This window comes from Monodelphis domestica, chromosome 2 (genome assembly GCF_027887165.1).
Source record: "Monodelphis domestica isolate mMonDom1 chromosome 2, mMonDom1.pri, whole genome shotgun sequence".
Lineage (NCBI taxonomy): Eukaryota > Metazoa > Chordata > Mammalia > Didelphimorphia > Didelphidae > Monodelphis > Monodelphis domestica.
Window position 1 is genome coordinate 113,055,846 of NC_077228.1, and position 22,052 is coordinate 113,077,897.

The 22,052-nt window shown below is 43.4% G+C and overlaps 1 protein-coding gene across 1 annotated transcript in view; it reads right to left on the bottom strand.

The window, feature by feature from the left end:
- Positions 1 to 1,082: 1,082 nt before the first annotated feature.
- The window catches only part of CD34 (CD34 molecule), a 39,414-nt gene continuing 18,444 nt past the window's right edge, over positions 1,083 to 22,052 (bottom strand). Inside the window, exons 3-8 of the mRNA XM_007481323.3 lie at positions 20,664 to 20,929; positions 17,991 to 18,071; positions 5,516 to 5,672; positions 5,356 to 5,408; positions 3,493 to 3,657; positions 1,083 to 2,597 (exon numbers count right to left, since the gene is read on the bottom strand). Of these exons, the coding sequence (XP_007481385.2) occupies positions 2,412 to 2,597; positions 3,493 to 3,657; positions 5,356 to 5,408; positions 5,516 to 5,672; positions 17,991 to 18,071; positions 20,664 to 20,929 (908 nt within the window). The 3' untranslated portion in view covers positions 1,083 to 2,411. The remainder of the gene's footprint in view (positions 2,598 to 3,492; positions 3,658 to 5,355; positions 5,409 to 5,515; positions 5,673 to 17,990; positions 18,072 to 20,663; positions 20,930 to 22,052) is intronic.

Here is a 22,052-nt window from a genome sequence, read left to right on the forward strand (position 1 = left end):
AGTGCCTTTAGTAAGCATATCCTCTACCACCACTTTGAGGAAGGTAGTAGGTTTTAAAAATATTTCCATTTGCCTAGCTGTGTGACCCTGGGCAAGTCACTTGACCCCCATTGCCCAGCCCTTACCACTCTTCTGCCTTGGAGCCAATACGGAAGGTAAGGGTTTAAAAAAAAAAATATATATATATATATATATATTTCCATTTGGGGGCAGCTAGGTAGTACAGTGGATAGAGGACCAGGCCTGTAGTTGGGAGAATCTCCGTACAAATCTAGCCTCAGATACTTCCTAGTTGTGTGATTCTGGGCAAGTCATTTAACCCTGATGGCCTAGCCCTTGCCATTTTTCTATCTTAGAATTGATACTAAAAAAGGATTTTTTAAAAATTCTCATTTTACAGATAGTAGAAAAGGCACCAAGGCCTTGCTTCTTATCCCTTCCCTTTGTATTTTTTTCAGACACCAAAAAGTCTCCTGATTTAGGGATCTATATAGAAACTAGATCCAGAACTCACCAAACAGACCTCTGTAATAATATAGGGCTGATTAAATTCTCATGCCCCTCCAAAATCCTTGTTGTATTGGCCATCCTGGGGCTCACGGCCCATTACTCTGCCAAGCCCAATAGATTCTAGTTTTAACATTGAGACCTTTTTCCTTTGGAAGTAATTCTCACACAACTTGGTGCCTCCCTCCAGCTTGGCACCATACCTTCTGTCCTGAAGAAATAGCCCTCCTTAGATGCCCCTTGGAGTTAGATAGGCTCTTTTTGGTCTCTGAACGTTGACCAATGGAGGGGATCGTAGACTCCTTGGCCCTTGTGCCCCTTGGGCTGGTTACTCTAGAAATAATCTTCCCCAAACAGGATTTCCCACTTCCCATCAGCCAGGTGGGCAGGACCATTATCTCTGGTATAACTTTTTGCTTGGTATCTTTCCCTATTCAAATTGAAGGCAGGAATCCTATTTTTGCCTCTTTTTTTATTCCCATGGTCACCTAGTAAGAAGGCATTAATAAAATAAATAAATAATTAAAAAAATCAACATTAATAAATGTTTACTGAATAACAAGCCTAGGCAGGAGTGGTAGAAACATACCCGTTTTACTATCACTTTAATTACAGTATTTACAAACTTTTCAAGGTGGAAAAAAACAAACAAACAACACTACAACCCCCTTCCCTGCCTCTGGAAAGTGATGCTCCTAAGGGCTGCTGAACCCAGGGACTCCTGTTTCCTACCTCTCCAAAGCTATTCTACCTTTTTCTCCCAAGAGGCTGACTCTTGGAGGTGATGGAAGGAGGGCTGGATGTGAAAGGGGTGTCGAGGGATGGGAAATTGGGGGAATGAGGCTTATACGGAGATGGCACTAACAGAAACTGCTGAGAGCTAGAGACAAGGACCTTGGCAAGGATGGAGGAGCTAGGTTTTGGAGGTTGGGGTCAAGGCTGAGCCAGCCAGAAATAATGTCATCTTGCCTTCCTAGTTTGGGCACTTTCTCAGGGAAACCAGGCAAAAGGCCTGACCCTTTGACCCAACATCTTGTGCCCAGGAAGGAGAGATTTGTGGTCCCCACTCCTTCTGCCCTGACCCACTTTGCTCAGGAGGCCAAGATTGAGTACAATTTGATGTCATTGATGTGGCTCCACACATCAGAATATAGACATACAAATGCAGGAGGGTAGACAAAAAAATTTTTAAGAAGTTGGTTAGTTCTAGTTCCTCTCTCACAGAGAGCGGCCCAAGGGCCACACTTGCTTACAAAGGGACTGGCTGAGCTATGTTGGGCTTAAGAGGGAAGGCAGGGACAGCCAATTCTGTTTTGGGGAAAACACGATTTTTAGTCTTGATGCACAGGCAGGAAGGACAGCAAGTGGTTAATGTGACTTCCTTATGAGAAAGGAAGAAATAGCCCTTGAATAATGGGCATCTTACACAGAAGCACTGGCAGCCCCAACTTTTCCTCTCTTCCTAGGCAGTGAAGAGTGGGCAGGTGGATAGAGTGACCAATGTGTCAGAGATTAAGTAACTCTCTGGCCTAGTAGGGACAGAGATTTGTCCAGCGCCTGGCTCATGGCCCAGGAGCCCCTGGTCTCTATTTGGAGCCTCTACATGTGAGCTCTGACCCCAAATAGATCAAGGTAAGAGTTAGGGCTGCCAGGAGGCACTCTGCATGGAGCAGTAAAGAGAGGCACCATTGACCCAGGCATTTGTAATAAGCGAAATTCCTTCCCCCAACCCAACAGAGGGACACAAGAAAGGTATGTGTAATAAGAGAGAGGGACAATGACAAAGAAAAAGATCAGTTTGGGAGGTGGGTGCTACATGGACAGTGGGGAGGTGAGGGTGGGGAAGTCTCTTGGAGGAAGGTCTTTTCCTTGGCCCCATCATCTTTAAGCCCTTCGCTGTCTCATCACAGTTCCGTATCAGCCACCACAGGCTGTCTTGATGAGTGGCCATTGCTGGACGTGGCCTGATTGGTCCCATTCTCTTGGGCTCCTCGGCTCTGACTGGCCTTTTCCTGTGGATCAGGGCTGGCGCCAGGGCTTGCACTGTAGCCCTGGCCTCCACCGTTCTCCGTGTAATAGTGGTCTTCTCCCTGGGCAGTATATAAATAAGGGAATATTATCAAAACAGGAAGGGATGGTACGGAGTGGTGTAGATCCCAAAGAGCTAGAGGAAGGAATAAGAAGATGGGGAAGGAGAGGGCTGACATCTATATTTGAAGATTCTATTCTTGAAGAACAGGTCAGGGCTCCAGCTCCTGGGGACAGAGGAAAAAGGCACCAACTTGTGTCATTATGTGCTCAAGAGGTTGGCCTGGCAGGGAGATGTGGATGGTCCCCCTGGCCAGAGCAATATTCCCAGGCCAGGCTAGGCCTATGACAACACCAGGCCAGGAAATCATTTCCAAAGAGATGAGCCCAGAGCGTTCACTCCCCTTTAGCCCTCTCCCAGTCCCAAACCCTTTCTGGCCAGGGCTGGTGATTCCTACATCCACCAGGTACCAGAAGGGCCCTCCTAGCATCAGCTTCATAAATAAGCTTGGGTGATTTTAAAGGCTCTTACTCTTTTCCTGCTCCCACCTTAATGCTGTAGATTTCCCCACACGTAGAATGAATGCATGACCTTAGCCTTCCTTTCCATTTCCATTAAACAGAGGTTTCCTCTCACAAGCTGGACCCTAATGAGTACAGGACTCTCCTCTCCCACCACCCACCCCCTGCTCTTGTGGTAAAGCTGGATGCAGGCAGGCGGAGAAGGCTTGTTCTTTCCGGTGGGGAAGGGGAGGCTTTCCTCATGGCTCTTCTCATTTTGCCCTGTAGATCTGTTTAATTTATCGCCACAGTGACAGGGCTGGACTATGTGACTTTCAAAGGCTCCTTCCAGCTCTGACCCTATAGCTGTGATTATGAGTAAGGGATGGCTACCCACAAAACCTCCATCTTCTCTCTTACTGAACTCCGCTGTCCCCAGCAGCTCCCAGAACTGACCAGCCTCTCTCCTGCGGGGCTCCAGCTCCGACGGTTCATGAGGAAGTAGCCAGCCGTGCCCAGAGCTGCCAACAGGAGACCCGATGTGACCAGGGCAATCAGCGTTTTTCGGGAATAGTTTTGGTGATTCCGGATGTCTTCCTCCTGGAAGTCCTGGATCCCTAACTAAGAGCAATGGGGCATAGACAAAGGCGCGTCACTCATGGGATGGGAGGATAGATAGGATAAGGACTAGGGGAGAAACCAAAGCCTCCAGGTTTGGGGCCAGGACACGGTTGTGGACTGTATGTAACTGGTTATGTCCAGTGAAGGATAACCCTTGGGTTGTGTGTGGCGGGATAAATATAAAATTTATTACAGTCATATTTAAATGAAGAGCAACTTGAAATGTTCCTTTGTGTGTGTACAAGCACGTGTGTACACATGCATGCATGTGTGCTAGCGTGCGAGGGGAGCAGATCCAGGGGCAAAGTGTGATTTGAAGTATAATTGACATTCATTGATTAATAAATCAATATGTTTGGAAGCTTGAACCTTTTTTTTCTCAGTCATTTCATCTTTCACCTACTATAACAGGGGATTAATACTAGGGACAAAGGGATAAAAACATAAAGGACGTGAGCCATTCCACTTAGTATACTGGGAAGTTTTGGACTCTAGTGACCCAGGTTCAAATTCTACTTCTTCCATTTATTAGCAATGAGTCTTTTGACAAGGGACTATAAACCCCTCTGGCCTCAGTTTCCTCATCTATAAAATGGGGGGGGGGGTAATTATGCTTGAACTTAGGGGCATTGTGACAGAGTGGATAAGAACCTGGTCTCAAAATCAAAAGACCTTGTCTGAGTAACCTTGGACAAATCATTTGTGCTTCTCTAGTGCTGCCAGTCAACTCTTTCAGGCCACATTGTAGAACTACTGCTGGTGCCCTCTGATATTATCTTTGATTTACAAAGTATATATCTTTTTAAAAATTGTTTTTTGGGGGGCAGCTGGATAGCTCAGTGGATTGAGGGCCAAGACTAGAGTCAGGAGGTCCTGGGTTCAAAACTGAGCTCAGATACTTCCTAGCTGTGTGACCTTGGGCAAGTCACTTAACCCCCATTGCCTAGCCCTTCCTGCTCTTCTGCCTTGGAACCAATACAGAGTGCTGATTCAAAGAAAGAAGATAGGGGTTAAAAAATACCTTATTTTAAAGTCCAAATTCTCTTCCTTCCCCTATACCCATTGAGAAGGCAAGAGGTAAGACTTGAACCTTAGTCCTGTGACTCCAGAGCCAGGACTCTTCCCACTGCCCCACATTGCCTCCAAAGGAAGTAGGCTAAGAGGCTAACCCACTTTTCTGGGACTTACTTTACCCAATTATTAAATGAAAGGTGGGCCTAGATGAGCTCTGAGATCCCTTCTTGTGGACCCTCAATGCTCTCACCTCCATGATCTACTTACTCCATTGGAGAAGCCAATGAGAATATATGTAAGAGGACTTTATAGTCACATAAAATGTAGGTTATTATTGTTTATTAGACTTGCTTATGGGCTCTTCTTCTCTCTCCTGTTCCTGCTCCCTCTTAGGTTTTCCCCAAGTCCCTTAAGTCTGACCTTCTGGGTTTTGATTTCCAGATCCCTGTATAGATCCATCTTTTGGTGCCAGCCTTTAATTCCCCCCTTAATAGGGTAGCTGGGGTTTGGCTCAAATTCAGAGGGGTACCGGAACCTCTGATCAAAATATTTCAAGAAGAGAAGAGCAACTCAGGATTTCCCTGACTGGGAGAAGGTCAGGAGAAAGTAGGGAGAAGGGTCCGGAGAAGCCATTTCTTCTACCAACAATAGCCCAGGCTTCAAAGATCATGCTGACCGCCTTACCTTTTCCAGGTGAGATTTCTGCTTATTCATGGTTTGGAGCATGTAGGAAATGTCTGGAATTAGGAAGAGAAGTTAGTGAATTTGGGAGCCTGGCCTGGTTCATACTGTTCCATTCCTCCCCTGCCTTGTTCCACTTGAAGAGATGAGGTCATTTACTCACCACCTTTGGAATCCAGAACCAAGATCATGCAGCTTGGCTTGACTTCAGATTGAGCCAGGATCAGGGAGCAGCCTTGGGCCCCAGTGTCCGGCTCCGCCATCTTGGGATCACATACCACCTTGGTCAGGTTGGCTCCCTGAGCCCTTTTAAAATCCTCCTGGAGATAAGAAGCCATAAAGAGGACAATAAAATAGCTAAAAAGAATAGAAGGAAGTTGCAAGTAAAGTCATAACAATGACCAATATCTTGGTTATTATAAAAGAGATAACAAAACATATTTCCATATTCCAGATAGCAGGGGTGTATGCGTGTATGTGGGAGGGGGCGGCAGGTAATATATACTATCAGATAAGGTACAAGGTCGCTGTATTTGTTCTAGATGAACAGTTTTTGGGGGAGAGAGTCATAAAATTGATTATTATTTAAAAACAAAATGTACCCATTAAATATTTTTATATCTTCCTAGAAAAGCACAAGAAAGACATTTTATGAGTGTTTGTGTTTGTGTGTGTGCACTCTGAGCAGTGTCCAAGAATTACCCTAATTTAGTGCATCTGAGACAGTCTCCTGTGTAGATTGTACTCCTATTCTCAAGCAACCATTTCAGATAAAACCACATTACTGGGGCAGCTGGTAGCACAATGAATAGAGCACTAGGTCTGTAGTCAGGAGGGCCTGGGTCCAAATTTGACCTCTGATACTTCCTAGCTGTGTGACCTTGGACAGGTCACTTAACCCTGACTGTCTAGCCCTTGTCACTCTTCTGTCTTAGAAGATTCTAAAACAGATGGTGTGGGATTTAAAAACCCAAATCAAAATAAACAAACAAAACCCACCACATTATTATCCCTTCTATGAAGTGAAAAGTCTGTGCTAAACTTGCAGCTTGTGAAAAAGGCCATGACTCCCAGATGAGAAAATGCATCTGATGGCTTTGTGTTTTAAAAGAGAGGGAGGAGGTGTTGGGTTACCAGACACCAGAACCTCACCAGAAGGTCAGCAAGGGTGGCAATGGACAACAATGAAACCCTGTCCTCAGGAGATCACCCACATGTTCAAGTTTCTTCCATTGCAACATTTTAATACCAAGAAAGTCTGAAAAAAATTACCAACAGCAAAGAATGCTGCTGTAATGTCTTGGCACTTATAATAGATTGCCACATTCACCTACTATTTTAACGTTTATAGAGCTCTTTCCAAAAGAAATAATTTATTGTAATGCTGCGGTAATTGCAATGTTGGGGACAAAGGACATGGTCCCCAGAGGAAGAGAGAGGACTCAACTATTCAATGGCATTTACTGAGTAGCTACAGAGCCAGAACACTGCTCAGTACTGGAGGAATCAAGGCAGACATTGTGACAGTTCTTGCCCCCAAGGAGAGGATCTTTCTGCTAAGAGAAAATAGTTACAGATAGAACCAGAGATGTAGAACAAGAAGGAATCATATATCCAGAGCTGAAAGGGATCTCAGTGGTCATCAAGTTCTATTTGACAGAAAAGGAAACCGAGGCCCACATAAGTTAAGTGACTTGTCCAAGATCACACAGGTAACAATCATCAGAGGCAGGATTTGAAACCAGGTCTTCCTTGGTTCCCTGTGCAGTACCCTATCCTCTAAGGCTTATTCCTCTTACATAAGGTTCTCCTCTATGATATTTCTGGGGAGATGGGTCTGGGGGGAAGAATTGGTTTTAATCAATTGCCCAAGAAACACCATTTGAGAAAGTACTCCTCCACACTAGCTATGCTCATGTCAAATCCAGCTCAGCAAATGAAGCTTTCTTAGTGCTTTTCAACCTTGCCCCCATGAGCCAGTGGCTTCACCCCTTACTTTCACTGTGAAGTGCCCTTTATGTGTGGTCTTTCTCCATTAGAATGGAAGCTCCTTGAAGGCAGGGACTATCTTTTTTTCTGTATTTGAATTCCTGGTGCTTAGTACAATGCTTGGACAAATAGAAATGGATTAATAAATGCTCTATCTATCTACATATCTTTTCATCCATCTATGTATCTATGTATGTCCATCACTTTAGCTGTGTCTATCCACCCATGTATCTATCATCTATCTTTTAATCTATACATTTGTCTATCCATCCATGTATCTATGTCTATCCATCTGTTTATCTATCCATCTGTGTGCCTTTCTGTCTGTCCATGCCTTTATGTATGTATCTGTCTACCCATCCAAGCATCTATATCATTTGTCCACCTATCATCCATTGATCTATCCATATATCTATCTAGCCATTCATTCATTCATTCATCTATCCATCCCTTCACCCATCTATGCATCTATTTCTATCAACCATCTCTCTCTCTCTCTTCCTTCCTACCTACCTATCAATCTACCTATTGGTCTGTCTGTCCATCCATCCATCCATCCATCTCTCTCTCTCTCTGTCTATCTAATATATCTATCTATCTGTCTGCCTATCTGCATGCCTATCTATCTATCTGTCTGCCTATCTATCTATCTATCTATCTATCTATCTATCTATCTATCTATCTATCTATCTATCTATCTATCTATCTCTATCATCTATCTATCTATCTGTCTCCCTGTCTATTTGTCTGTCTGCCTGTCTAACTGCCTGCCTGCCTATCTATCTCTCTGTCTATTTGTCTGTTTGCCTATCTGTCTCTCTCTCTCTCTCTCCCTCTCTCTCTCTCTCTCTCTCTCTCTCTCTCTATCGTCTATATACCTGCCTACCCATCCATCATGCATCTTTCCATGTATCTATCTGTCCTCCTGTCCATCTCTCCATCCTTAACATACACATAAGCTCAGCCTGAGTTCCTTCAGTGGTGGCAACAGCTGCAGCCAGCCACGTTCCGTTCCCTTCCCCTCCACCTCCTGGAGTTGATTTAAAGCAGCCTGCATCCAGAATGAGCTCCTTGCCTCCCCTGCACAGGAAAGGAACTGAAACCGGGGCTCTCTCCTCTGTCCGGTCGGGGGAGGAGGAAATGCCAAAGCAGCTCTGGCTACTTTCCTGTTGGGACAGAGCTGGGGTGGAGGAGAGAGCTTCCCGTCTGGTCTGCTGTGGCGGCTGCTCCTCCTCCACCGAGCCAGAGGGGGTGGGGGCTGGGCACCGAGGGCTCCTCCCAGCTGGGAATTGGAGCCTGGGTATTTTCCTACTGCTTTTGCATAACACCAGAGGCCTTGGCTCCTGCACACAGCAAGGTCAAGGTCGGCCACAGCCTCTGTTCTCTCCTTTCGATTGGGTGTCAGGGGAGGCTGAGGGAAAACAAGCTCATGGTGGATTATGCCAGAAGAGTAAGGCTTGCCAACCTCAATAAAGCATCCTGGGAAGAACCTGCAGGAGGGTTCGTCATTGGGCAAAATGGGCTTGGAAACTTAGAGCTGGAAGGAAACCTTAGAGGGGGGTTAATCCACCCCCTGCCTCCCCACCTCAACTTCAGATAAACAAACTAATGCCCTCAGATGACTTGCCCAAGGTGGCAAAGGTTATGATTGGCAGAGTCAAATTTGAACCCAGGTCCTAGACTTTAGCTCCAACACTCTTTACCCTCCACCACTTATTTAACACATCCCAAATGATCAGATGCAAGAAGCAGGTCTCTGGCTCCCCTCCACCCCAATGAAATTTTTCACAAGATTAGACAATTCTCCCATAATTTAAAGAAAAGTTAAAGACAAAATCTAGAGAATTTGGTGACTTTAACTAAAGTCACACAGTCAAATATCTCACTCCTAGCCCTGGGCTAGAAGATAATAACAATAATGATAGCTAACATTTATATAGTGTCACTATGTGCCAGGCACTGTGCTAAGCACTTGGCAAATATCTCATTTGATCCTCACAACAACTCTAGAAGGTAGCCACCATTTTTATCCTTATTTTACAGATGGGGAAACCGAGGCAAACAGGGGTCAAGCAACCTGCCCAGTTTTACACTGGATTTGAACTCAGGTCTTCCTGACTCCAGGCCTGGGGCTCTCTATCCACTGACTGAATTCCCTAAGATCCCAGAAGCTTAAGGAGAGGGGAAGCCAAGGGCACAGTTTAAGCCCCTGCTACTAGGACCATCCTCCTGAAAAATGCCAGAGTGCAGTTCCCCACATAGGACACCCAGCAAAGGTCCAATGACCTCTGGGGAAGAGCCTCCCCGGGAAGAAATGCTGGCAAGAGTCAGTGAGTCAACAAAGCCTTCTTAAGTGCCAGGCACCCTGCTCAGGTTCCCGGCATCCCTCACCTGGACTTTGGCAATAGCTGATTTCCCTGTTCTCCAATCCATCTTGGATACAACTGTTCCCATAATCTCCCCAGAACAATTTATACAGTAACAAGGAGCCCACACAGACAAACAACTTTGAAACACTCGATGATCAGCCCCCACTGGAGAGAGCTCGTGCTTCTTTCTTCCTGACAGAGGTGCTGGACTCACTTGGAGTGCAAACTGAGACCTCCTTGGGGTGGGGTGGGGTGGGGGCTGAGGGGGATGTGGGCAACGGCAACCAGAGGATCTGTTTTGCTTGACTCTACACGTTTGCAACAGGAGTTTTATTTTTCTTGCTTTCTCAATGGAGGGCGTGGGAGGAGAGGGAGGAAGAAGCGGATATTCCTTTGAAAATAAAAATCAAATTTAATCATGGCAGTCTTCCTAATGCTTAGTTCTGATTATGCCACTCCCTAGCTCCATACCACCCAACACCTCCTCATTTCTCCTTGGATAAATATTATTCTCAGTTTCTTAAACTGAGCCCCTTACAATAGAACATCAATGTTTAGGTGTATTCAGTCCTGTCAGATTCTTTGTGACTGCATTTAAGGTTTTCTTGGGAGTGGTTTGCCTTTTCCTTCTCTTGTTCATTTTACAGATGAGGAAACTGAGGCAAACAGGGATAAAGGACTTGCCCAGGGTCACGTAGTTGGGAAGTAGCTGAGGCTGGATCTGAATTCAGGAAGATGAATCTTCCTTACTCCAAGCCCATAGCTCTATCAACTCCTCATCTAACTACCCAGTATCAACCTTACTCTTCAATTGAATTGAACCAGTATGTAATAGGCTCCTCTTGGGTCGAAGGAATTGTTGCTGTTTGTTTAAGGATTTATTTTTAATCTTATTTTTTACAAATTACATGTAATAACAAATTTTCACATCAGTTTTCCAAAGTTATATGTTACAAACTATCTCCCTTCTTCCTTCCTTCCAGCCTCCTGAAGCTGGAAAGCAATTTGATCTGGCTTATTCATGTCAAAGGCATTGTTCTAGGTTCTGGCCGTTAAAAAACAAGATGGAAACCAGTCTCTACTTCCATGGAACTCTAGAAGACAATCTTTACACAAATAAATGAATATCATCCAAGGTGTCGCAAAAAGCTTAGTGACATTTTAAGCTCATTAAAGCTAAATTTTAATTAAAATATTTTTAAATTTAAATAAGCTTGAGATAAAATTCAAAGCTAAGATTTAATAAAGTTTTGTAAATTTATTTATTTAATTAAATTAGAATATTTTTCCATGGTTATAAGATTCATGTTCTTTCCTTCCCCCTCCTCCCCCATAGCTGATGTACAATTCCACTGGGTTTTACTTATGTCATTGATCAAGACCTATTTCCATATTATTGATATTTGCACTAGGGTGATCATTGGAGTCTACATCCCCAGTCATATCTCCATTGAACCATGTGATCAAGCAGTTGTTTTTCTTGTGTTTCTACTCCCACAATTAAGATTTAATAGAGTTAAAACAACACTAAGACTTTAGGGATACCTTGTATTTTTTAAATAACCCTTACCTTTTGTCTTAGAATCACTACTGTGTATTGGCTCCAAGGCAGAAGAGTGGTAAGGGCTAAGCAATGGGGGTTAAGTGTCTTGCCCTGGGTCACACAGCTGGGAAGTATCTGAGGCCATATTTGAACCCAGGACCTCCCATCTCTAGGCCTGGCTGTCAATCCACTGAGCTACCCAGCTGCACCCCTAGTACCCTGTATTATTTAAAGTAAGAAATTGAACTAGCAGCTAAAGAGTTGAGGAAAAGACTTTCTTTGGGAGAGAAAAAAAGAGTGCCACGGACAGAACCTTTTAGGGGAACACCCAAAGGAATGAAGGGGAGGGGAGGGAAATAGACTATGACCCCGAAAATGAGATGGTTAGGTAGAAAGAGAACCAGGAGGGATAATCAAGGGCCCAAAGAGCATCATGGAGGCCAAGAGAGAAGACAGGAGGAGGAAGGATGGTAATAGCTTCAAAAGCTGAAGAGAGGCCCAGAAGGAGAAGGATTGAGAAGAGGCCATTACATCTATCAATCAAAAAAGCATTAGTAAAGAGAAGTCAGGAGTAGGGCCCCTCTTCTCTATTCCCACTGAAGTCATTTTAGTCCAGGCCCTCATCCCTCCTCATCGAGAAGACTGTAATCATTTCCCAACTGCTATTCCTGAATTCTGTCAATCCCCTCTTATGTACTGTTGTTCAAATAACATAGGCACCTCCTTCCTCTGCTCTCACTTTTTCCAAAACTCAGGGCAGATGCCACCTCCTTCAGGAAGCCTTCCTTGACATCTAGCTCTCCCCTCTTCAAATTTCTTCTCATTCTTTATATTTATTTCATTCTCGCTTCCCATGAGATGAAAAAAAAAATCATGGATTTAGATACACAAGGGATCTCAGAGGTCATCTAATCCAAACCCTTAATTTTAAAGGTCAGAACTCCCGAGAGAGAAGGGATTGGGTTGGAGTATAGATAACAAAAATATAGCTAGTCTTTATAGCGTGCTCTAAGGTTTACAAGGTGCTTTACAAATATTATCTCACCTTATCCTCACAACAACCTAACCCTTTATCTGCCCCAATGATATGGCCATTTGCCATGTCCTTTACCAGATTCCTGTTTATTTTTTTTTAACTCTTCTTTCCATCTTAGAATCAAGACTGTGTATTGGTTCCAAGGCAGGAGAGCAGTAAGGGCTAAGTGGTGTTCAGCTAGGAAGTGTCTGAGGTCACATTTGAACCCAGGACTTCCTGTCTCTGGGCCTGGATCTCAATTCATTGAGCCACCTTGTTGCCCTCTCCCGTTTACTTTTAATTTAGAATTTTTTTTCAGTTCTACATTCTCTCCCTCCCCTCACCCACTGAAAAGGCAAGAAATGATTTATATTATACTTATTTATATATATATGTATGTATGTATGCCCAAAACATATTTCCACATTATCATATGGGAAAAAAATCCAGGTTCTTTTCTGTTTTGTCTTCCTTCATTAGAATGTAGGCTACTTGAGGACATTTGCTGTCTTTCTTTCAGCATCTGATCCTAGCACTTCAAACAATTCCTGACACATAGCAAGAGGTTGATAAATGCTTGTTGACTGACTCAAAACAACTCTGGGAGGTAGGAGGTATTATTATCCTCATTTTACAGTTGAGGAAACTAAGTCAAAAAAGAGAGTAGATGATTTGCACCTGAGGTTGAATTTGGACTCAGGTCCCCTGGTCCAATGCGCCATCTAGACATATTTTTTGAACATGGAACATGTTTTTTAATGCAAAGGGATGGGGGTGGGAGGAAAAAAGATTAAGTTTTAATTTAAAAAAATTTTAAAAATAGGTTCTGATCAAGGACACATGTAATACCCAGTGGAATTGTGTGTCGGCTATGGGAAGGGCAGGGGGAGGGGGAGAGGAGGGATAGAATGTTTGAAATTGACCAAATAAAAAAAATTTAAAAAATAAAATTTTCCTCATGAGGATAAAAAGAATTTCAAAGCTAAAAGTATTTTTGAGACCCAATGAAATTATGTGATTTATCAAAGATCATAAATGTAATAGGGCAGCTAGGTGGCAGCAGTGGATGAAATCTTCCAGAGTTCAAATCTAGCCTCAGCTACTTACTGGCTGGACAAGTCCCTTAATCCCCATTTGCCTCAGTTTCCTCATCTGTAAAATGAGTTAGAGAAGGAACTCGCACACCACTCCAGTATCTTTGCCAAGAAAACCCAAATGGAGTTGTGAAGAATCAGACATGATTGACAAGCAACTCAACAGCGACGATACATGTATTAATAGGATCTGAATTATTTGTATGCTGGTCTTTACAACCTGCTTCCTCTCCATCTTAGACGGATCACTCCTTGAAAGTAGGGCCATGGCCAAGCACACAGAGGCTAAATATATATCTGTCATGTGGAACTGAAGGTCTGATTCAAACACTACCTTCTTTATTACGTCTTCCCTGATCCTCCTCACCACGATGAGTGGGCTGTAAAATATAATAACTAACTCTATGGGGGGAAGATGGACACACAACACACTGAAGTTTAATATGCATCAACATTTTCTCCATAACTTTCCAAAATCTAGATAACCAACAAAATAATAAGTCAAATCCTAATTTGTAGAATTGCTGATTTCCAAGGGGAAAATGCTTATCCAGAATATTTAACAATGAGCTCTCCTGATCAATCAGAGCTTGCTTCAGCATATACAACCTAAAGTTCTATCATATGATTTTTTATGGTACTTGGTACCATCTTATGAAGTCTTCATTCTTCTTAAAAAAAATCAATTAGTAGGGGGCAGCTGGGACAATGGATTTAGAGCCAGGCCTAGAGATGGGAGGTCCTGGGTTCAAATCTGACCTGAGACCCTTCCTAGCTGTGTGACCCTGGGCAAGTCACTTAACCCCCATTGCCTAGCTCTTACCACTCTCCTGCCTTGGAGCCAATACACAGTATTGATTCTAAGATGGAAGGTAAGGGTTTAAAAAAAATCAATTATTTCACTGGCAGAGTTTTGTAGCTTGGAAAAGCCTCTGGCATTTTAGTCCTATTCTTCCTCTATCCAATAAGCTACCAGTGGCCCGACCACCTCCTCCTACCTGGGCCCTCCTTCTATCTTGACCCTTCTCTAGAGCCCCTACTTGATTGGTGCCAGTGACCTTAGAGGTGGAAAACCACTTGAATCCACTTGAGTGGGACCTTTCCCTTCCCTAAAGAGTTTTTCTGTTCCAAGAAGTCGCCTTGATCTCAAGAGGGCTCTGAAGCATGAATACAGGAATCTCAGAAAGACTTCTCAGTATAAACACATGTCCCAGCTATGGTCTCCGGGCTTGAGCAGTCTCTTAGCAAGACCACTGTGGATTTCCTTTCCTGCAGCTGCCCAGAGAACATTGTGCCTGAGGTTCCCTGGAGACATTTTTGATTGCATTCCTTCACTGTTCAGAGGCAGAGTGCGAAAGTACCTTCTGAAAGACATGCATATAAATCCTGCCTTTGACACTTACTACATATTAAACAGGGCAAAATACTTCACTTTTAAGACTCAGTTTCCTTCTATAAAATAGCTTATTGAACTAGAGAGTCTTAGGAATTATTCCCAGCTCTGAATTTATGATCTTTCTCAGTTTTGCTTTGGAGGTATCAGTTCCAGTCACAGTTTGAAGTAGGGGTTAGTATGTCCCCGCTCTCTTCCCTTGTTGTCACCCCCACCCACTATTCTTTTGGGTTTCCCCAGTTTAGACTTTCCCTAAACATACAGAATAAAAGAGCTTAATTTTGACAGAGATTTAGCCTAGCAGAGAGGATAGAAAGCTTACTTTTGAGCAATGCAGGAATGTGCTGGAGCCAGCTCCAACCAGCTCCTGATTGTGAAATTTTCAGTGATAATTTTTCATTTATATCACAGAAATCCACAAAAACTACAATTCAGGAGTTGATTTATTGTTTTTTTATCATCTTTTAAGAAATTCTAGAGGGGGCAGCTAGGGGCTCAGTGAATAGAAAGACAGGCCTGGAGAAAGGAGGTCTTGGGTTCCAATCTGATCTCAGATACTTCCTAGCTGTGTGACACTGGACAAGCCATTTACCTAAGTTACCTAGCCCTTATCATTCTTCTGCTTTGGAACCAATACTTAATATCAATTCTAAGAGAGTAGGTAAGGGTTTAAAAAAATACTAGAGAAGAGGCCCCTAAGTGGAATAGTGGATAGAGTACTTGACATGGAATTGGGAAGACCTGGGTTCAAATCTGGTCTCAGACTCTTCCTAGCTATAAGACCCTGGGCAAGTGGCTTAATCCCATTTGCCTGCCTCTTGCCCTTCTGCCTTAGAGTTGTTGCTAGGACAGAAGGTTAAAAAAAAGAAATACTGGAGAAAATCTTAATAATGCAGATTTAAAAGGGTACTGAGGGTATAGTTTTTGGAAAGCTGGTTATTAACTATTTTACCAGCACATTCTTGTTTGTGACACCTGGATTTAAGACCTATCTCTGATGTAGTACTGAGGTGTTACCCTGGGCAAATCATTAGACTTCTTGATTTGCCACTCCTCCTTATCCCCAGCCTACTCTCAAAGTCTCTGAACTACACATATAGGTCTGATCCACATTGGTACAGGGAAATCCTTATGATGACTGGCCAAAGAAAAACAACAACAACTTGTTTTCAGCATTGACTGATTCATCTAATTCTCCTGGAAAGCCCTTTTAGTTCCAGAAATGGACTCTGATGTACAGGTATACAGATACAAAGCAGACAGCCCCTTCCCAATTGAAGTCTCCAGTTCTAAATCCATCATCTTGGGAATTACTGTGCTCAGAAATCATGAGAAGGAGGCTACCTTTGGAGAGCTGAGCCTCTAGGAGAGATGACCCATGGCTCAACGTCTTCCAACTTGCTCTTGAAACCTTCCCAGCTTGGCCATTCCCTCCAGAACTTTTACTCTGTAGTTTCAGGTCCATGATAAAGTATCTACTTTGGTCTGACACTTCCTAGCTGTGTGACCCTGGAGGAGGACTGGAGGTGAAGTTCCTTCTTCTTAGCTTTTATAACTCACAAATTCCAATTAAGTGTGTGAATGACTGTCTTATCTCTCTCTCTGCTGGACTGTGAGCTTCTGGAAAGTGGGGAACACCATCCAGCTGACTTTAATGTTCTCTTCAGGGTAGATAAGTAGTTGGTAGTAGGTTTTCTGGCTTGCTTTTTTGGGGTCCTACCTAGATCTTAACAGAGAGTACCTCAAAGGGCCAAACACTGCTATTTACAGAGAGTCGTTCTATTGTTGTCCTTTAGGTCCCCATCCAAAGGAGCAGCAGATTTAGCCTTTCAATTTTCAGTCCAGCAACAGTTATGACTTGGGCTCTCAGGGCAGGTACCTCTCAAACAAAAGCACAGTGATCCTCCGGAAACCTGGGATAAACATCCTCTCCTGAGTCCTGGACAAATATCATGGGAGAATGAGCAGGAGGAAAACACCCAAGCTGAGCCATTCCAGAGACACAGCAACCCAAACAGCTCTTGCCTACTGTGACCATTCTTTTCTCTCTTCCCTTGCCATGTAAATTCCTTGAGATCACCAACTGTTTTATTTTAGGCAGGGGACCTGGAATTCTATATGCTTGCTGACTGAAAGACTGATAATTGCCACTGAGGAAATTTGGCATGAGAAAGACTGTTGTTTTGTAGTTCACTCATTTCAGTCATGTTCAATGTCTTTGTGACCTCATTTGGGGTTTTGTTGGCAAGCATGCTGAAGTGGTTTGCCATTTCATTTTCCAGTTCATTTTACAGGTGAGGAAACAGAAGCACATAAGGTTAAGGACTCGCCCAGGGTCATGCAGTTGGCAGATTTTTGAGTCTGTATTTGATCTTAGGTCTTCCCAACTCCAGATCCAGTGCTCTACCCTCTGTACTACCTACCTGCTGAGAGAGGCAGCATGGTTTATTTGGAAGACTGCTGGCTCTGAGGTCAGAAGATTCATGGTCTACTTTTAACTCAGAGAATTAAGTAGATGGGGGCAAACCACTTAAACATCTTTTTTTTCAATTTTCTCAGCTAAATAAGGACAGGAATATGTATTCTACCTACACCCCAAAGGATTATTGTGGGAGAGAGTAATTTGCAAATATTAAGGCACAACTGAAATGTGATGACATCACAAGACTCTAGGGAAAATAATAATAGCTAGCTTTGGTATACAATACACTGTTCTTTTCCATTGGATGTCCATAACTATGATCTTATTTTAACCAGTTAACTGGTTAATGGAGCCAGCCAGAAAATCTATGATTGGTCAACTAGAAGGTGGCCCTGGCTGGGATTAGAAGGCAGATCCCTTGATTCCCAATCCATATAGTTTTCCATTTGACTTGTTATCTCCCTAAAATCTCTGATCATTAACTTACTTTTCTGGATGGATGGAAAGCTTTCCACCTTTGAGGTTTTAGGGAGCTGATTTGGTCAGGAATGGAAGGACAGAGCAAATGAATAAAAGTGGAAATTGTGTTTGGTGTTGTCTTCCCACCAGATGGCAACCCTACACAGCCTAATCTGATAGCCTCCGAAACTACTACTGTGGAATCAAGACAGACCAGTCAGACCTGGCCTCTAGTGCCTGAGCTCCCAAAGTAACCTTCTGCCTTGAGTATGTCCATGGGGACCCAGGACCCAGCCTTTGTATTTAGTGGGAACAGTGGAGGATTGAAGGGAGATGGGAAAGAGATAGACTTACACAATTGTAGGTCTCATTCAACTCCAAGCAGATACCCTTTGATGCTTGTACTTGTTTGATTTTTAAGCATTTGATGTGTTTCTAGGAAGCAAAATCAAAAAGAAAAAAAGTCAGCATGCCCCTGACTCTTTCCCTTCCTTCCCTGATCCAATTCTCTTCAACACTGACCTCCTCCTTTCCCCAACTTGGCTCCTCTTCCTTCAGAAATTTGACAGAATAAAATTTTTAAATTATCTATAAACTTGGATTATTCATCACTTTCTACTTCATTGTCTCCTGCCCCCAACCCCATCAGACAATGGTATCTCTACTGGTCCAGACTAGAAAGCAAGCAACTATATAGCAAACAAGTGTTATCTTTAGCCAAATGATATTCTTACATAATAGCGCTCCCCATGATTGGAAAGACCCCATGCCACAACTAAGAGGGATGGCAAGCTACCATACCCCCCCCCGAGGACTTTTTAGATCACTATTCTACTTCATAATCAATCCACCAATCAATAAGCATTTATTAAAATTTCTCTCACTATGCTAGGATTTTTAGCCCTTCAAGTTTTACCTCTTGGTATTGATAGACATAAGAGTTGGAAGCTGGAGATCAAACTGAGCTTATACCCCCAAATCATCAGCCTTGTTCTCATCATCACTTCCACCTCTACCACAACTTGGCTTAGTCCAAAAGGAATATCACTGGCTCTCACAGACGGTGGACCTGAGAAAACCTCTTTTAAAACCCCTTATGTTCTCTCTTAGAATCAATACTGTGTATTGGTTCCAACACAGAAGAGAGGTAATGGGGGTTCAGTGACTTGCCCAGAAGTGTCTGAGGTCAAATTTGAACTCAAGACCTCCCATTTCTAGGGCTGACTCTCAGTCCATTGAGTCATCTAGCTGCACCCCCCTGAGGAAACCTCTTAAGGGGCTTTCCAAACAAAAACAGAATAACTTGATAGCTGAATGAAGCCTTAGAGCTCATGCAGAAAGGGGTTGGGAGAGTGGGTCTCACACTTTGTTCTGCTATGAGATCTGAGGCAAATCACTTAACCCTGAGCCTCAAGTCTGTCTGTGTACACCAGGAAAGAGGTAGCTCCCAGCCTGGCAAGGGTATGAGGGTGAAAATTCCCATGATGACTTTGAGATCTATGAAGTGAAAAGGAGATGGTCAGGTTTATGCCAAGTCTTCTTGAGTCTTTGTTGTTATTCAGTCATTTCAGTTGTGTACAGTTCTTCAGTGATCCCATTTGGGGTTTTCTTGGCAGAGATACTAGAGTCATCTGCCATTTCCTTCTCCAGCTCATTTTACAGATGATTAAACTGAGGCAAACAGAGTTAAGTGACTTGCTCTGGGTCACATAGCTAGTAAATCTGGCTGGGAAGTAGGATTTGAACTCAAGAGGATGAGTCTTCTTCATTCCAGGCTCTATCCACTGAGTTTCCTGGCTGCCCTTCATTCTACTTCCACAATATCTTTCCTTCTCTTCTCTCACAGCACAATCAAACCTAACTCAGGCTCCTATCACATTTTTTTCTGGAATTATTACAGTCAACTCTGAATCATTTTCTCTCCATATAAACTCTCACCCTCAAAAACAAAAATGTCAAATTTATATTTCTAAAAACCAAGTCTGACTATGCCTGTCAAGCACCTCCAATGGCTCCCCATGCCCCCTAGGATCAAATATGAAGGAGGTTCCTTGGTTTGGGCATTTAAAGCCCTTCACTATGAGTCTGGCCTACCTGTCTTTGAGGGTAGGTGGTTAGTTTTTGTCTTTGAATTCCTATCACCTAGCACGGTACCTTGTATATAGAAGGTGCTCATGATTCTTGATTGCACACTAGGAATTCATTCCCTCCTCTCCTCCACCTCTGGGAAATCCTAATTTCTTTCAAGATTCAGCTCAAGTGCCATCTTCTTCATGAAGCCTTTCCCAATCCTGCCCCATCTGCACCCCTACTCAGGTGCTGGTGAACACCCTCTATAGCTACCTTGTATTGATTTTGTATATATAGGGTGTCCCTAGAATCTTAGTGCAGCTTTAAGCTATTAAAGCTTTTGTTGTTATTCAGTCATTTTTAATTGTGTTGGCAAATATAAAGGAATGGTTGCAACTTCCTTTTCTAGCTCATTTGATGAATGAGGAAACTGAGGCAAGAGGGGTTAAATGATTTGCCCAAGGTCACCAAGTTAGGAAGTGTTTGAAGCCAGATCTGAACTCAGGAACATGATCCTTCTGGACTGCAGGCCCAGTACTCTGTCCTCCACAATACCCTGCTTCCCTATTTTTTTAAAATCCCTTATTTTCTCTCTTAGAATCAATACTAAGTATTGGTTCCAAGGTAGAAGAGTGGTAAGGGGTAGACAATGAGGGTTAAAGTGACTTGCCCAGGGTCACAGAGCTAGGAAGTGTCCGAGGCTAGATTTGAACCCAACTTCAGGCTTGGCTCTCTATCCACTATCCCATCTTGCTGTACTATTAAAGCTTAAAGACCTTTGGGACACCTGGTATATTACATGCATATTTTCCCCACCATAATGTAAGTTTTTCCAGAGGGCTTAGTATTTCATTTTGTCTTTATATCCCCAGTGCTAGGCACATAGTAAGCACTTAAGAAATAAGAGCTTGGTTGATTGATGGATTGATGGATCGATGTTCAATTGATTTCACCTACCTCAATTATAACTGGGGCTACATCAGTCAGTAATGTTTCTGTAGGCAATGCTGAAATGTTGGTACTGTTGGGGGGACCTGATGTGGTTTCAGGCATGCTGGTCATTACAATCTCCTCTGGAGAAGATGCATTGGCTGTTGTCAAGTTTATTGGCACCGTGGTGGTGGCTGGAAGACTCTCACTTAGGGCAGAGGAGTTCACAGTTTCAGAGGTTGAGTTGACTCCAGAAGTAGTTATGGGATTCTGAGTTTCAGGTATTGAGGTTTCTTGTATGGAGGGAAACGGAGAGATAAACACACACACACACACACACACACACACACACACACACACACACACACACACACAAGATTATAATCCTGAATTCTAATGCTGATCAAAAGGGCAGGGAGTATAAGGGATGACATCTATAACAGAAAAGAGATCATCTCTTTTAATAATGACCTATTATTTCCTCCTTGTCCTCAAACCCTCTCTCTCCCTCTCCCTCTCCTCCCTCTCACTCTCCTTCTCCCTCTCCTCTCTCTGTCTCTTCCCCCTCTGTCTCTCTCTGTGTCTCTCTCTCTCTCCCTCTCCCCCCCCCCACCGTCTCTGTCTCTGTCTCTGTCTCTCTCTCTCCCCTCTCTGTCTCTGTCTCTCTTCCTTCCTTCCTTCCTACCCTTGCCTTCTGTCTTAGAATCAATACTAAGTATTGGTTCCAAAGTAGAAGAGTGGTATGGGCTTAGCAATTGGTATTAAGTGACTTGCTCAAGGTCACACAGCTAGGAAACGTTGGAGGCCAAATATGAGCCTAGAACCTCCCATCTCCAGGCCTGGCTCTCTGTCCACTGCACCACCTAGCCCCCCTTCTCATTTTTTCTTTTGAAGGGGCTATCCTGGCCCCAAACCTATTTGGGTACTTTTAGGTACAATCCAAAGGATTTCTAGACAGACTCCTGAACACCAAGGCCATTCCTGTACCAAGCCCGATCGCCCTTAGTCCAAGAATGACCACGTGCATTCAAACTGGTCCAGGTCAGACTCCAATTACAAACTAAACTGAATGCAGGTTGAGGCAGGAGGTCATCTATACTTATGTTCTCCACCTAGACTACAAATGTCCTGTCTGGGAAAAGGAGAGTTCAGGGATAGATGAGATAAATAATTCACTTTGGGGCATCCTAAATAGCTACTGTCTACATTATCTAAGGAAATGATGTCAAACTAAAATAAAGATGGGGGTCACCAAGCCATACTTGAGGTTCCTGCTGAACTCAGAAGGAATAAGAAAACAATATATTAAAACTACCTATATTTTACTGAGGCAGCTAAGTAGCATAGGGGACAGTGCTGGACCTGGAATCAGGAAAATATGAAAGCAAGTTTAGCCTCAGATGCTAGCTGTATGAC